This window comes from Lepidochelys kempii, chromosome 6 (assembly GCF_965140265.1).
Source record: "Lepidochelys kempii isolate rLepKem1 chromosome 6, rLepKem1.hap2, whole genome shotgun sequence".
Taxonomy (NCBI): domain Eukaryota; kingdom Metazoa; phylum Chordata; order Testudines; family Cheloniidae; genus Lepidochelys; species Lepidochelys kempii.
The window spans coordinates 107,120,181-107,137,146 of record NC_133261.1 but is presented as its reverse complement, the minus strand read 5'-3'; the positions used below and the strand labels follow the sequence as shown (position 1 = coordinate 107,137,146).

The 16,966-nt window shown below is 42.6% G+C and overlaps 1 protein-coding gene across 4 annotated transcripts in view; it reads left to right on the top strand.

The window, feature by feature from the left end:
* ATG2B (autophagy related 2B) overlaps positions 1-16,966 on the top strand; it is a 79,804-nt gene that overhangs the window by 41,166 nt on the left and 21,672 nt on the right. For all 4 annotated transcript variants that reach the window (XM_073349593.1, XM_073349592.1, XM_073349594.1 and 1 more), the window contains 7 exons: positions 5,714-5,794; positions 9,354-9,460; positions 9,689-9,781; positions 13,638-13,708; positions 15,421-15,497; positions 15,834-16,004; positions 16,631-16,772. In XM_073349593.1, coding sequence (XP_073205694.1) covers positions 5,714-5,794; positions 9,354-9,460; positions 9,689-9,781; positions 13,638-13,708; positions 15,421-15,497; positions 15,834-16,004; positions 16,631-16,772 — 742 coding nt within the window. The remainder of the gene's footprint in view (positions 1-5,713; positions 5,795-9,353; positions 9,461-9,688; positions 9,782-13,637; positions 13,709-15,420; positions 15,498-15,833; positions 16,005-16,630; positions 16,773-16,966) is intronic.

The window sequence follows — 16,966 nt, the reverse complement described above, 5'->3', positions numbered from 1 at the left end:
AACAAAACCGGCCCCAGGACCGACCCTTGGGGCACTCCACTTGATACTGGCTGCCAACTAGACATGGAGCCATTGATCACTACCCATTGAGCCTGACAATCTAGCCAGCTTTCTATCCACCTTATCGTCCATTCATCCAGCCCATACTTCTTTAATTAACTGCATCAGCTGGGGTAAGTGCCTTTCCTTAGTGATCTCCACCACAACCAAGCCATATTTCTGGAAGTGCTGCAGTGGCTTTTGATAGGGACAGGGGGCCTCCCTCTTCCAGCTGCAACTGGGCACTGCCCGGAAAAGGCAAGCCCATAGGATAGATTTTAAGGCCGGAAGGTACCACCAGCTCATCTAGTCTGACTGTGACATTTCACAGGGTACAGTCTGGACTGCTGGAGAAGCTGTGTCTTTTCAGTACTCCAGCCTGGAGTGCCTTTTAAATTTCTTTGCAGTGAGAACCACCACTCCTAGCCAGTTCACACGCCGCCTCAAGCATGCAAAATCACTCCTAGCTGTATTACATAAATGCTCTGGCCAGCCACTCATTAATTACATACAGGGTGACAGCAGCAAATTCCTGGTCCCAGACCTTCCACCAGAAATGTATGTCTTGTACTGCCCAGCACCCACTGAACAATGCAAGCTTCTATAAAGTCTGTCATTTCATCCATGGAAAATGACATGCACAGTCCCTGTTATCTCAAGTGAAGGTTCCCAACTCTTCAATCCAAACACACACTGGTTTAGGTAAAACAATAAAACAAGTTTTTTAACTACAGAAAGATTTTAAGCGATTACAAGTAATAAGGCATAGAAGTCAGAATTGGTTACAAAGAAAATAAAAAGGTAAGATGCAAATGAATACCTAACTTAACAAGCTAAGTGAACTTAAAAGCAAAAAGGTTTGTTTTCACCAAAGACTTAAGCAATCTGGCTGGATTGCTTCAGCCAGAACCCCCCCTTTCCCAGTTCAATGATGCTTCCTTTGTCTTTCAGATGTTGTAGCTATCATGAGTATAGATGAAGGGAGAGAGGTAATTTGTGTTCTGTGTGTCCTCCATTCTTATACCATTCTTCCCTCTTTGAGGATTACCTCCAGCTGGAGTTCAAGCGACAGCCACTCTGTTTACACGGGAACCCCCAGTTCTATTGTCAGTATGCAAAGTTCTTGCTTTCACTCTTCTTCCTGCTAAAGAATGGCCATTTAACTAGGTGATAGTCTATAATACAGTTCATCTGATTATGCTGATACGGTGGAGCCCCAGCCAGGTATCTTCTATCTCTGAAAAACTGGTTTTGGCTTGCTTTTCTTAAACTTGGAACATGATACAGTTATGTTATACAGTAGAATCTTCTAACTTTACATACAATATTGATACACCCTATTTTATCAGGACAATAATGTTCAGTATATTATGAGTTTCGAAATGATACCTCACAAGGCATACTCTGTACAAAATTTATCATAGTCTTGTAAAAATGGTGAACATGGGTTACAGCCAGTCGCGCTGACCTCCTGTATATCACAAGCCACCAACACCACCCAGTACCCACACTAAAACTAAAAACCAAAATTAGACCAAAGTATTACAGCCCTCAGGAGACTAAACTATTATGTGCCACAGGAAGACAATAAGTAGGGCCAAGGTGCACCAATGTCCAAGGACTCTACGATGGCAGGGAATTGATTACTGAGATGATTTCATTAAGTGACCCACGCTCTACACTGCAGTGGAAGGAGAAAACCCTCCAAGGTCACTGCCGATCTGACATGGAGTGAAAATTCCTTCCCAACTCCACATATGGCAGTCAGTCAGCCAACTAAGCTCCCGAGAGAGAGAACAAGAATGCTTAGTGCCCCCTCAAAGCACAAACACAGAATATGTTGGTAGAAAAAGAGAATCCCATCCAGACCCACTTCAGGCAACCAGCTGAAGCCCTGAGGCATGAGATTATAGGAACATAAGACATAAACCAGAAGGGCACCTTCAGGGCTGAGCTCTGCCTCCCTCTCCCCCCCCAGCCCATGTCCATCCCCATCCCCATCACAAGCAACCCTGTCATACAGTCCCATTCATACATTTGTCCAGCTGTCTCTGAAAACTAAATTAACTAATTGTTTGCCCCCACAACTCCTATTTGGAGGCTGTTCCAGAACCTCACTCCTTTGATGGTTAGAAACCCTTTTCTAATTTCCAGCCTGAATTTGTTCATGGCCAGTTTATACATATTTCTTCTTGTGCCAACATTGTCCTTTAGTTTAAATAGTTCTTCACACTCCCTGGTGTTTACTTCTCCCACCCCCTTCCCAATGTATTTATAGAAAGCAATCATATCCTTTCTCAGCCTTCATTTTGCTAGGCTAAACAAGCCAAGCTCTTTTTGTCCCCTCTCGTAAGATAGGTATTCCATTCCTCTGATCATCATAGTAGCTCTTCTCTGCACCCATTGTAAACTGAATTAATCTTTCTTGAACATGCGTAACCAAAATTGTACACTGTATTCCAAATGAGATCTTACCAGTGCCTTATAAAATGGCATTAATACTTTATTTCTACTAGAAATGCCTCACCTGATAAGTCTTAGGATAGTATTTGCTTTTTTCACAACCACACCACATTGGTGGCTCATAGTCATCCTGTGATTAATCAATACACCCAGGTCTCTCTCTTCCTCTGCCTCTTCCAACTGTTAAACCCCCAGCTTATAACGGAAATTCTTATTATTAGGCCCTGGGTACATGGCCTTGAACTTTGTACTATTGAATTTCAACCCATTTCTGTTCCTTTTAGTCTTCAGGGTCATCCAGATCTTCCTGTATAATATCCTAATCCTTCTTGGTAATGATGATGCCTTCCAACTTTTGTATTATCAGAAAATTTCACTCACATACTACTATTTTATGTGCCACCATTAATAAAAATATTGAATAAGATTGGTCCCAAGTGTTCACTGAGGAACTCCATTAGTAAATTCCCTCTAGTTCAAGAGTTCACCTTTCAGCACAACCCATTGCCAGTTCCTCACCCCACCTTAGAATTCTTTTACTAATCTCCATCTTCTGTAATTTGATGAATAATTTCCCATGTAATACCATGTCAAATACTTTACTGAAGTGGAAGTATTTAGATCTTTCCCTTATTTTAATAAAATTGGTTATCTTCTCAACACAGAGTAGGGAGTGACCCCTCGTTGTCAGGCTTGTTGATGAGCACTAAGCCCTCCGCAATTCAACATTAAGCACAAGAAAGGAGGAAAAGGGAAAATTCAGGTCAGAACTTGACTTCAGTTCTCAGTCCACAGTGAATCAGCAAAATCGAAGGATAAATGGGAACTAGCAAAAAGCTTGTATAAACCTAATCTCTCTCTAAAGGAGGAAAAGGTGTGTCACTCATAAAAAAGGGAAAATCTAGTACCCTCAGATCATCTTATCTGTAGAGGAGTCTGAGCCTCCAGCCCTGGAGAGGAAGAAACCAGGAAAAGCTCTTTCCTCTGTACCAGTGTGAGCTTATGTTCTGTTGCCCTAGGTATTAATGCAGGGCATGCAGAGACTTCTGAAGTAAGTGACTCATGAAATGGAAAATGAGACAACAGCGAGTACTTTCCATCAGCCTCTAAGAAAAAAGTCTGAATTGTTTCCATCCAGTTATAGGAAATGTGGTTAAGTCAGGGTGGGAGCAAATAAGAGAATTGTAGAGATAATCAAAAATGTTCTATCTGATTGTTGGATCATATTAAAGAAGTTCTGTATTAAAATCACAGATGAGTTTGATTCCCCATAGTTTAAATTCCAGGGTATTACTAATTAAGAGGTCTCTTGGTTTTTGGTACTGTTTCTCTCCCTCTATGTGTGAAACGTGCAAGCTGCTAATTGTGTTAGTACATTCTAAGACAGAGTCTGTTCTCAAAGCAATTCACACAGAGACTCAAAGCAATACTTTGTAACAACAGAAACAGCACCCAGAGACTCCCCGCCCTTTTGTTGTATTAACAATTGTGATTAAAATAGAGAGAGAGAATGTATGTGGATGGATGCTTGGTGTGGATAATAACTGAATGATCAGGGAGGTGCCAGCCTAAGAATCCACTGTCCATCAGCTGAAGAAGACGTCAAGTGGAAATAACCAGAGGACCCACGGAGGGAAAACTGGAATCCACCCAACAGCCTCAAGAATGGGAGAACCAAAGAACAAGATAACATCTAGCAGCACGGAGCCGTCAGGAATGTGCCATCTGCTGATTGATTCAGCAACAGCATGATGAAGCAGTTCCCATAGACTGGCATAGGAAGACATTCCCATAAAAATGGACTCTAGAAAGTGAGAACTTTGGGGTCTGATTCTGCAAACCAACTTCCAGGAGCATCAGATGAGCATCTGACAAGGCCCTGCTCTCTCCTCATGTCCAGGCCACCTGGCCAGTGGCTTGGCATGAGCAACTCTAAGGCTGGTAACTATGATAACAACCTTGCAGAACCTGTGTGTGTGTGTTTATATGAATGAATGTGTGAATAAATATGAGATTGAATGGAATGTTATAGCTATAACTAACTGCTTACTATGATTCTTTCTGTATTCACAATAAATGTGGTATTTTGCCTTTTCCCCTTTAATAAGATCCTGCTGGTTTTTATTTTATTGGTATAACATGATGCCTAAGTTAAAATCAGCATGTGATTTGACTGTTGCCTAATTAGTTATTGAAATGATGGTTTCTTCAAAAGTAGACCTGTTGTCTAAGGAGCCCATGGAGTTTGGGTTAGAAATTGCTGTATAGTTTAAAATGAGGCAGCATCTGCCTTTCTCCAAGGATAACAGCAGCCACATTGTATCTGGGCCTGGATAGATTTTCTTTCAGACCCAACTATCATATGTAAAATTGATCCTTCATAAGGTCTCACTGTCTGTAACATTTGCGTCATATGCATCTTTGGACTTCTAAAGATTTGTGGCATGCAGTACTATAGCTAAATGATGTTTGTGATTGTAGAATAGAAAGCCAAACTGAACATGTAATTTTCTCTCTAAGTATTTTGAGAACAAGCTCTTTGATGAAGCAGTGCACAAAGGAGTTCTTTTTTGAAGCAAAAGACAGAAAGACCCTATGATCAACAAAGCAGAAGAGGAAGGACTGCAGAACATTATTTTAAAAAAAAAAAAAAAGACAGTCACTTTGTGGCTTCTTCTCTTAGAATGGCTGCCAGATTCCACCCTAGATGTGGTTGCATGTCAGTCGTTTTTGAGTGATCCCCGTGAATATAATCTGTAAAATGCCTTGGGATACTTCAGGGCAAAAGATGCTGTGTGTACATACAGAAAGGTGGTTATGTTATTACTTAAAACTAGAAAAATCTACTCCTTTTAAAGAATATTGTGTGTTTTGTTTGTTCATTACAGTGTAACTTCTTGGCCTATTTTGGTCTTCACATTACTGTTTAGAACAGCACCCCTGAATGATAGTGGTTTGATATTCATAAAATATAATTTTTACAAAAAAGGTTAGACTGTGTTAACCATGATTTCAATGACGTGACTGTAGATGCATAGTGTTTAACTTCTTGAAATAATATATTTCTGAATTCAGACTTATGACCCAATCATGTCCCCTTGAAGGCAGTGGGAGTCCTGCTGTTGACTTAAATGGGAACAAGATAAAACCCACAGTTCAGAGTCCCAAATCTGAAAACATGTACACTAATTTGCATAATTTTTCTGTGCAGGAATTTCTGGTTGCTGTTGGGCTGAGAGGAGCCACTCTCCAGCACAGAGTATTGCCTTCAGGTCTAAGCTGGCATGAACAGGTCAGGTTAATGTAATTTTCTTGATTTCATGTTTAATTTCAGTTTTACTACTGATTGTTTTAAAGATTGAACTGATCCTTTGTGAAAAATCTTTGTCTTTTGGCTTTGTGTTTGATTCAATATCACTATCTTACTGTGTTCTCAGAAGTGTTATTGCTGTCCTTTGACATTCTTTCCCCTCTTGCCTCCAGAGCATTGCTAGAGTTTGATCTTGTTGTGAAATGCTTATCTGTGTCATTATTTCCCATCTCATTTGCAACAATTCCTTCTACTGTGATCATTCTGAATCCTACCCTTTCAACTTCAGGAAATCCAGAATGTTGACCTCAGACTGCTCTCTCACTTTTAGGTAAAAGATCTCAACACCCCAGTGCTTGATTATGTTCACCATTTTTATGTCCACCTCTGAATCCAATAATATAAATAATTCTCAACTGAAAAAAAAAAGGCTATTAAGGGACTCTCTCCACTTCAGATCTGCAACCCTATAACTGTCTTCATTTCCATCTATTCATTTAATTTCTTAAATCACTTCTCTCCTATCTCTTTCCCACAACTTCTTTTAATAGTAGTAGTTGGAATAAAAAACTTTGGAGCAAGAGTGAATGACTGATTAAATATAAGCCTGTAATGCCAGGCTGCAGCAGAATAAAAGGCTATATTGAGATGTGTGAATATAAAGGTTCAGTATATGACAAGAGAGAAAATTCTTGAGTACACAGAACTGAAGTGAGAGCCTTACCTGGAACACCTTTAGGTGGTACCTCTTTATAAAAAGGATAGCAAGAAACTAGGAGGGCAAAAGCAGTAAAGAAAATGATGGAATGTATCATACATGAGTGAAGTTTGAAGAAATGTAACTTTTGTAGCTTAAATTAAGGGAGCGGGGGATTGTGCTCGCTGAGAACAAATACTTGAAGGGAAAAAATGTAGAGGAGTAAACTCAAATAGTATTACAAGAAATGTTGACCTTTCAACTAAAGATGGGCAAGTTTAGATAAGAGAGAGAATTTTCCTAATAGTAAAAACTTGGCAAGAGTAGTGGTTCAGACCAAATTAGTGGGTGTGGGGGGGGCGGGAATAGACTCTAGGGAATAATGTAGATTACTAAATGGGGATATGGTAGAGGTCTATGGCCGAGCGAAGCCTGATCCGCCCTGAGACCTTCCCCCCTTGAGGGAGCAGTGGGAAAGCCTGCGGGGAAGGTCTCTCAGCGGTTCAGGTTTGGCTCAGCCTCTCCCAAGGGCCCCCGGGCTGGATGACGGTGGTGCCCCTGGGCCTAGCAGATCCCAGAACAAGAGCAACATCTTCAGCTGGAACCTGGTGGAGAAGCTGAAGAGACTCAGGCGGGACAAAGTGGTGGCCAGAGGAGAGGCCTCCTTCCGGGGCGCAGGGGAGGGCAGGCAGCCCGCTGGGATGCCAGCCACCACTATGCAGCCGTGAGCTGGTTCTTGGGACTCTGCTGCTAAGGGGAGCCCGTGAGCCTCCTGGTTGGGACATGACCCCCTGCAGAGCAACACGGCTCCCTCCTGGGCCTCCCCATCACCCCCTCCCCAGAGCTCTTTCCAGCCAGGAGCCAGCATGGGGGAGGGAGAGCGATGATCTGTTTGCGTCTTGGCTGCTGGCAGGAGCTGGGCTCAGCAGAGGGGTCTGCTCTGTTGTCTTAATTTATTTCCAGCCCCCCTTCCCCCATGGCAAGCCCCCCTTCCGTTTAAAAAAGGGAAGGAGGAGGATCCGGGGAACTACAGGCCAGTCAGCCTCACCTCAGTCCCTGGAAAAATCATGGAGCAGGTCCTCAAGGAATCAATTCTGAAGCACTTAGAGGAGAGGAAAGTGATCAGGAACAGTCAGCATGGATTCACCAAGGGCAAGTCATGCCTAACTAATCTAATTTTCTTCTATGACGAGATAACTGACTCTATGGAAAGCAGTGGACGTGTTATTCCTTGACTTTAGCAAAGCTTTTGACATGGTCTCCCACAGTATTCTTGCCAGCAAGTTAAAGAAGTATAGGCTGGATGAATGGACTATAAGGTTTATAGAAAGCTGGCTAGATCGTCGGGCTCAACGGGTAGTGATCAATGGCTCCATGTCTAGTTGGCAGCCAGTATCAAATGGAGTGCCCCAAGGGTCGGTCCTTGGGCCGGTTTTGTTCAATATCTTCATTAATGATCTGGAGGATGGTGTGGATTGCACCCTCGGCAAGTTTGCAGATGACACTAAACTGGGAGGAGAGGTAGATACGCTGGAGGGTAGGGATAGGATATAGAGGGCCCTAGACAAATTAGAGGATTGGGCCAAAAGAAATCTGATGAGGTTGAACAAGGACAAGTGTAGAGTCCTGCACTTAGGACGGAAGAATCCCATGCACACTACAGATTAGGGACCGAATGGCTAGGCAGCAGTTCTGCAGAAAAGGACCTATGGGTTACAGTGGACAAGAAGAATGAGGGGGGATTTGATAGCTGCTTTCAACTACCTGAAAGGGGGTTCCAAAGAGGATGGACCTAGACTGTTCTCAGTGGTAGCGGATGACAGAATGAGGGGTCTCAGGTTGCAGTGGGGGAGGTTTAGGTTGGATATTAGGAAAAACTTTTTCACTAGGAGGGTGGTGAAGCCCTGGAATGCATTACCTAGGGAGGTGGTGGAATCTCCTTCCTTTGAAGTTTTTAAGGTCAGGCTTGCAAAGCCCTGGCTGGGATGATTTAGTTGGGGATGAGTCCTGCTTTGAGTAGGGGGTTGGACTTGAGGTCCCTTCCAACCCTGATATTCTATGATTCTATAAAATCATGAATGATGTGGAGAAAGTGAATAAGAAAGTGTTATTTACTTTCACATAACACAAAAACCAGGGGTTACCCAATGAAATTAATAGGTAGCAGCTTTAAAACAAACAAAAAGAAGTACTTCTACACAGTATGCACAGTCAACTTGTGGAAATCATTGCCAAGGGCTGTTGTGACAGCCAAAACTATAACTGGATTCAAAAAAGAATTACGTAAGTTCATGGAGGATAGGTCCATGAATAGCTATTAGCCAAGATGGTCAGGGATGCAACCACATGCTCTGGGTGTCCCTAAGCCTCTGGCTGCCAGATGCTGGGACTGAACAACAGGGGATGGATCATTTGATGATTGCCTTGTTCTGTTGATTACCCTTGAAGCATCCGGCATTGGCCACTGTTGGAAGACAGGTTACTAGACTAGATGGACCATTAGTCTGATCCAGTGTGGCCATTCTTAAGTTCTTACATCCTTATGTCGGAACTAACATGCACTTTTGTAGTTGTTGGGTTGGATTAAAAGGTTTCCATTCCTACTGTCTAATTCTCAACAGTTTGGGGGTTTCCTTCTCACACGTTCTGCCCTTTTTACATAGAACACTCTCCCTTCCTTTCAACTACTGAGTAAATGCCCCCGTAATATTTTGAGTTTCTCCCCCTCCTTCTCTCTCTCAAACGTTTTGTTATACTATGTATTAAGGATTATCTCTTTTAAAAATCCATGTTTACTAAACTAGCATATATTGAAAGATCATAATCATATTTTTGTGCTTGTAGATTTTATATTTTTTGAATATTTCTGATGAGCCTGTTTTGGGATATAATCCTCCAGCTTCCATTACAACTTTTCATATACACCTCTGGAGTTGTGCTCTTGATTACAGGTAAATAAAATAAATGTATGTTTGTCTCCTTATGGTGCAGTAACTGTTTAGTTAGTTACTCTTTAGGAATACTCCAGTTTACATATCAGAATGCATATTTGTGCAGGCTTGTTTTGAAGAAAATTTTATAACTAAAAATATAACTCTTGATCAACCTTTAAGATTGCATTGTTGCATTTCTAAAATATGTAGGATGTATTAACATTTTTTCTCCTTTTTTGTTGTTAGGCCTTTGTTTTTGCCAACCAGATCTCTACTTACTGTTGAAACTTTCAGCATTTCCAGTAATGTTGCACTGGATAAGTCCTCTTCTACTCTCAGGTATAAATTAGAGTGTTCATAAAATATGGAAGCTCACATAACCATGGTAGCCTTTATTTCTTCTTCGAGTGCTTGCTCATGTTCATTCCACGTTAGGTGGTGAGGCACACCACATTCACAGTTGCTGGAGATTTTTCCTTCAATGGTATCCATCGGGCTGGCTCTAGTGCTCTTTGGACTTGGTGCTTACAGTTCCCACCCAGGTCCTCGCCTCCCTCGGTCAGTGGAGAGACCCCTGGTTGGTAGGCTTTGTCAATCCCTATGCTTCAGTATCCCTAATCTTGAATGCATCCAAGCTAGGTTGGGGGGCTCACCTCGAGCACCTCAGGAATCAAGGTCTGTGGTCCCAAAAGAAACTCTCCTTATATATAAATGTCAGAGAGCACAGAGGGGTCCGCCTAGCATGTTTTTATCCCAGATTGCAGGCAAGGTTATGCAAGTCCTTACGGACAACATGGCAGCCATGTTTTACATGAACAGGCAAGAAGGGGCATGCTCGTCCCCTTGTGTCAAGAGGCCATTTACTTATGGGAATTCTGCATAAAGCACTCGATCCACGTTGAAGCTTCTCACCTTCCAGGAGCTGAGAACAATCTGGCAGATCACCTCACCAGATCTTTCTCCTCTCACCATGAGTGGTCCCTTCATCCTGATATAGTCAGGATCATCTTCCGGCAGCGGGTGACTCCCCTCAGAGACCTGTTTGCAACCAGGCAAAACAGGAAGTGTCAGTAGTTTTGATCTCTATGCAGGAGCAGCCCAGGCTTGCTCACGGATGCCTTCTTACAGATGCCTGCTCCCCTGGACAAAGCACCTGTTCTGTGCGTTTCCCCCCATTTCTCTCATGTCCAGTCTTACTCAAAGTCAAGCACGACAGAAAGAAGGTTATTCTTGTGGCCCTAGCATGACCATGCCAGCACTGGTTCGGAATGTTATTGGACCTGTCCGTAGTGACCCCCATGCCGCTCCCTCCCCTTCAGACCTGATCTTGCGTAATCATGTCTGATTGCTCCACCCGAATCTTAAGGCACTCCACCTGACCATATGGAAGCTCCATGGTTAAACCCAGCAGAGCTGGCCTATTTGGAGCAAGTCTGCCAGGTATTGCTAGGTAGTAGGAAAATCATCTACTAGAGCGACTTACCTCGCCAAGTGGAAGCATTTCTCCGTGTGGTTGTCCCAGTGAAGCATCTCACCTTCTAGGTCACCTCTCTAGTCTGTGCTGGAGTATCTGCTTCATCTGAAACATCAGGGCCTACTCATCTCATCAGTTCAGGTACATTTAGCAGCCATCTCAGCCTTCCACCCTCCGGTGGATGGGAGTTCGTTTTTTTCTCACAAAATGTCCATTCACTTCCTCAGGGGCTTAGACTATACCGGCAGATTTGTGAACCCATTCCCCCATGGGACCTAAACCTGGTCCTGTCAAGATTCACAGGCCCTCCCTTTGAGCTGTTGGCATCATTCCCCTTGTCGGACCTCTCCTGGAAGTTGCCTTCCTGATAGCGATTACCTTGGTCAGGAGGGTTTCAGAGATCAGGGCCCTTACATCAGAACCCCTGTATACAGTGTTCTTTAAGGACAAGGTTCAACTTCACCCCCCAACCCCTCATTCCTTCTGAAAGTAGCCTGATTAGCATGAAACTGCAATAGCTTCCTGCCAGTATTCTTCCTGAAACCACACAAGAATAGGGAGGAGCAGTGTCTCCACACTTTGGACGTTAGGCATGCCCTGGCTTTCTATATAGAAAGGACTAAACTGTTCCGTACATCCAAGCAGCTCTTTTGGCAATAGCAGACAGAATGAAAGGTCTGCCAGTTTGGGCCCAAAGAATTTAATCCTGGATCGCTTCCTGCATTCACTCGTGCTATGAGCAGATGGGTGCTCCATCTCCTGCCATCTGCACTGCCTACTCGATGAGAGCTCAAGCTTCCTCAGCGGCGTTTCAGGCCCAGGCGCCAATCCAGATATTTGCAGAGCGGCAACCTGGTTCTCGGTGCGTATTTTTTCATCCCACTATGCCGTCACCCAGCAGGCTAGAGATGATTCCAGGTTTGGTAGAGCAGTGTTGCAATCCTCATGTCCGTGAACTCTGAGCCCCCCTCTTAAGGTACTGCTTGGGAGTCACCTAATGTGGAATGGACACGAGCAAGCACTTGAAGAAGAAAAAGTGGCGACTAACCTTTCTGTAAGTGTTTTCCTTTGAGATGTGTTGCTCATGTCCGTTCCACAACCCACCCTTTCGGAGTTAGCCTGTGAGAAAGAACTGAGAAGGTGTGGAGCTGGCCAGGCCCCTTATACCGGTACATGTGTGCGCAGCATCAGAGCGTACGAAAGCCTGCCCAACAGATACCACTGAGGGAAAAATTTCCATCAACTGTGCACTCAGCGCGCGCACGCCGCCTAACGTGGAAGGGACATGAGCAACACATCTCAAAGAACAACAGTTACAGAAAGGTTAGTAACCATTTTTTCTGTCTTTTGTGGAGAAAATGTTCTCCTCAAGTGGAGAATTACATCTATTCCAGACTATGTATTATACTTTGCCTGTATATAATCCCTTGGTTTGCTTAAATCCATTGTTCTTGAGTGGATTGTTTGTCCCACTGCTAATTGTTGTTGTGACACCTTTAAATATGCTTGAAAAATATTGTAAAATCAGGTGTTTGTGTGTGGGCTGCTGAGCACGATGGCATCTTCAGATCTTTAGAACAAGGATTTGCTTAGGTCAGGTTGAATAGTAGATAAAGATATACTTAATGGTTATAGCTCATCCTAAATTAATATTAGGTTTCAGAGTAGCAGCCGTGTTAGTCTGTATTCGCAAAAATAAAAGGAGTACTTGTGGCACCTTAGAGACTAACCAATTTATTTGAGCATAAGCTTTCGTGAGCTACAGTAGCTCACGGAAGCTTATGCTCAAATAAATTGGTTAGTCTCTAAGGTGCCACAAGTACTCCTTTTATTTTTGTTAAATTAATATTGTTATTCCCCTATTTTTACTTGAGTATTGGTTCTTTGGTTTTTTATTGGATTTAAACCCTGTTTTATATCACCTGTCCCTTTTGTGGTATCCTTTTAAATGGTCTTGTAATAGTGCTGTATTCTGGAAATAAATGTTAAGTTGTTAAAAATATTTTAAACCTCTGCCATAATATAATAAAGGAAAGATTAGCCTAACTGTATTGCCTTCCAAGGAATCTACTCATTATTCCCAGAAGGCTCTAGGGCAGCGATCCCCAAACTTTTGAGGGTCACCCCAGCACACACACCCCATCCGTGCCCCGCCGGGGCTGGCAGCAGGATCCCTGCTCTGGGGAGATGCGGAAGACTGACATGGACAGGAGTACAGGAGCTGAGGCTGGGGCCGGGGCCGCAGCGAGGGGTGGGCCTTGGGTCAGGAGTGGGGCTGTGGTGGGGGCCAGCAGCCAGGCCTGTGGCCAAGTGTGGCTCTGCCCCTGACCTCAGCCCCAGGCCTGGAACAGAGCCGCAGCCAGTGGCCAAGGCTGGGGGCTGGTGCGGGGCCAGGAGCAGAACTGCACCAAGGCTGGGGACAGTGCCCCATAGTTTGGGGACCTCTGATCTAGGGAGACTACATGTAGCCCTGGATAATTTACAACCCCACAAAAGGTTAAACTGATGATAGTAAAAATTAAAATTATTTTATTCTCCAATAATAGTCTCCATGTCCTTACAGCCAGATGAAAGGATAGTTATTAAAAACTGTTACAATGGAGAGTAAAAACGTTAGGATTTAAATATGTTGTGGCTTTTTACATAATGTCATATAATTTACTTTGTGTGAAGTGCACAGTTTTTAACCTGGAATTTTTGTTTCCCATTTTTCTCCTGTAGAATAATCTTGGATGAGGCTGCTTTGCATTTGTCCGACAAGTGCAACACTGTTACAGTGAATCTGCAGAGAGGTAAGGGTGTTTTAGAAGCAATAGTAACCATATGCTAACCTTATAAATATAGCTTTCAGAATTTAAAGAAATCTACAGAAATATTAAAAACAGTCCAATAGGCTACTGGAGAAGAGAGCTGGGTTTATAGTGAGCAGCAAGTTAGACTTGAATGTGTAATGTAGTATAGCAGAAAAATGTGACCAGTGTAATTTTAAACTGTATGTGCAGGGTCATGTCACAGAACAAGGAAATAAAAGTTCTTTTCTGTATGGCTCTAGCAGGTTCTCTTGGATCATTTGGGTGGCCCAATCCACGGAACCTGGTTCAATGCAGACATAAAACCCACTCCGTCCGCACACTCCTAGTTGTCACCTACCACCCCATACTGGAACCCATATGGGATATCATCAAACAACTAAAATCCATACTCAAAGGGGACCCCATCCTGAAAGAAATATTTCCTGAGCCCCCTCTTCTGGCCTTCAAGCAGCCCCCCAGCCTCTCTAAGCTAATTATCAGAAGCAAGCTCTCCACAGACAAGCGGCACCAGACCCAACCAGTACATGTGCAAAACCTACAGACTTATATCCATTGCTACAATGATCAGCATCCCCCCCACAACATACCTTTCAAGGCAATGTAGTGGAAGATGCACGTGTGCATGAACATGCATATGTATACATCCATGCTAGAGTCCTAAAAAAAGAAGTGCGAGAATTCCCCAGACCCAGCTCCCCACTCCAGAAAGAGAGATGGCAGCTGAGGACCCCCTTGTTCCTCCAGACCTGGCTTCTTGCTCCAAAAGGAGAGATGATGACTTGGTAACATGGTCCTCCCTGTTAACTGTGATACCGTCTCTCCTTTCAGAGCAGGCCCAGAAGCAGAAGAGGTGTGAGGAGACGGTGTCCTTGCCTCCTTCACCTCTTTCACTTTGGGTCCATTCTGGAAGGAGAAGTGGCAGCTCAATAACCTGGGCCACCCAAGTTACTGAGCCACCACCTCTCCTTCTGGAGCAGGGAGCCAGGTCAGAAGTATTCTTACTTTTCTCTATTTGTTGATTTTTTTCTGTCCTCCCATCCCCCAATATTAATGCTGATATTTACCCAGAAAACCCAAGTTAAATTTTTCCACTGATTTTCACCCCATGTTTTTTTACTTTTTGTAATAAACATAAATAAATTAACAGGAAATTTTGAACAAAATAAAAAGCAAAAATGAAGACGCTTGCTTGTGTGTTAAGGTATTTAAAGGGCTGTTTCTGAGGAAGTGGTGGGGGCACTAGCCTAGAACTTGTATGCCAGTTCAGCTCCAAGAAGGATCTATCAGGTCACTGTTTTATGCCACCTGTTGGCACCCTACTCCATAACACACAGGCAGGGGTCGGGCAGGGCCTGCAGTGCTCTACTTGATTCTTAGCTGGCAGAGTAATCCTTGATTTGGCCCCATCTGGCCAAGAACTGGGGAAATGGACAGGTGGCTTAAAGCCACCATTCTCTTCTTCACTCAGCTGCACCAAATGTAAACCAGAAATAGCTGAGGATTGAGCCCAGAGAGCTCCTCTGATGTAAGGCAACATAGAAGCATAAAGTGTGTTGACAAGACCAAAACAAACAAAATTTAGTTCATTATGCTTCTTAACAGAGATTAATAATTGGTGATTTAAAAACAAACAGAATTTAAGATGACATTTGATGTTGGGCAGTGTTTAAAGTATTCATTTGGACTTTCAGATTATATTCGTGTTATGGATATGGGACTCTTGGAACTCACCATAACAGCAGTAAAACCTGGTTCTGATGGGGAGAGAGTAAGTACTTAAAATAGAAAGAATAAAATAATAATGTTAATCCTAAATGATAAAAATACATATTTTGTATTTTGATTTTAAAACATTTTGAAAAGCTTAAATCACATTTAGGATCAAATCCTACTTAACAGTTTTAAAACATTCCTTCTCTCATCATCAGATTGTGAGATTTCAGGTTCCAAAGTAGTTTATCAATTATGTTCTGTTTCTAAAGCTTTTATATTGAATGATCAGACAACTAAGTAATCTAGATAACAATAAATCTGTGTATACTCTTCATATGGAACGTTAAATTGATCTTGGATAGATTTCTGACATTGTGTTATTGCTGCCTAGCTTAAGCCACGCTTTGAGCTACACAGTTCCAGTGATGTAATCCATATCCGAACATGCTCAGATTCTTGTGCTGCGCTAATGAATCTTATACAGTATATTGCGAGTTATGGCGATTTGCATCCACCTAGCAAAACAGAGATTAAACCTGGAGTCGTCAAGCGGAAAACCAAGGTATGAAATGGCAAAGGAACACTAACTCACTTCACACTACCATCATCACATTTTCTAATCAGACACATTAGCTGTGCTTTCCACAATAATAATCATAGTAATAATAATTAATGTATACTTTTTATAGAACTTTTCCCACAAATACTTAACTTATTGTGTGGGCTTAATGTCTCTGAAGCAGTTCTCATAGTAATTGCTTTTTGCAATAATTTTTCCTTTCCTCTTGGCACTCAACATGTAAGCTCAACAGTACAAAATCCCTTAGATACCATCCTGATACACTTAATTCTCTTTTTGAAGACAAGATTCTAGGACATATATATGCCTGTCCACATATGACTATTTCAAATACTGCAACACCTAGGCATTTCTCTAATACAGCGTGTATTCACACTCAACGGTGATGTTACAGACCTTCAAAATGTTTGCTAAAACCTTTTTGCCTGGATAATCTAGGGTATAGTCCCAGTTTACATGTTTATTTTAAAATGCAATTATCTTCCACACTGTGGTTTTACACTGGAATACCAAACCGTGAAAGTAAAAATCATATTCATAAATACTTGTTAAGCACAGTGCTTCAGTTTCTTTATAACTGTAACTTTATATAGTTCTTCTGTTTGTAGGCAGATGCCTCTAGCCGACCATCTTCCCAAGGACTAGTCCTTGCTGAAGCAGAACAACAGATTTTACGGGATTTGATGAGTGATGCTATGGAGGAAATTGAGATCCATCAAGCTGCTTCCCCCATTGGGCCACAATCTAATGGTAGAAGAAGCCTAGAATCACATTTAACCCTTCAAAATTTTCTATCAGATTTCAGTCTTAATGCCAGTATTGCAGAAGTAGCAACTTAAGGTTAAATTCAGATATATGTAATGGAATAAGAGTAGGTAGTTAGAACAGTAGTCAATGAATTTGACCCTTTGGGACTCAGTGTGTTAGGGATCTGGGCAGACATA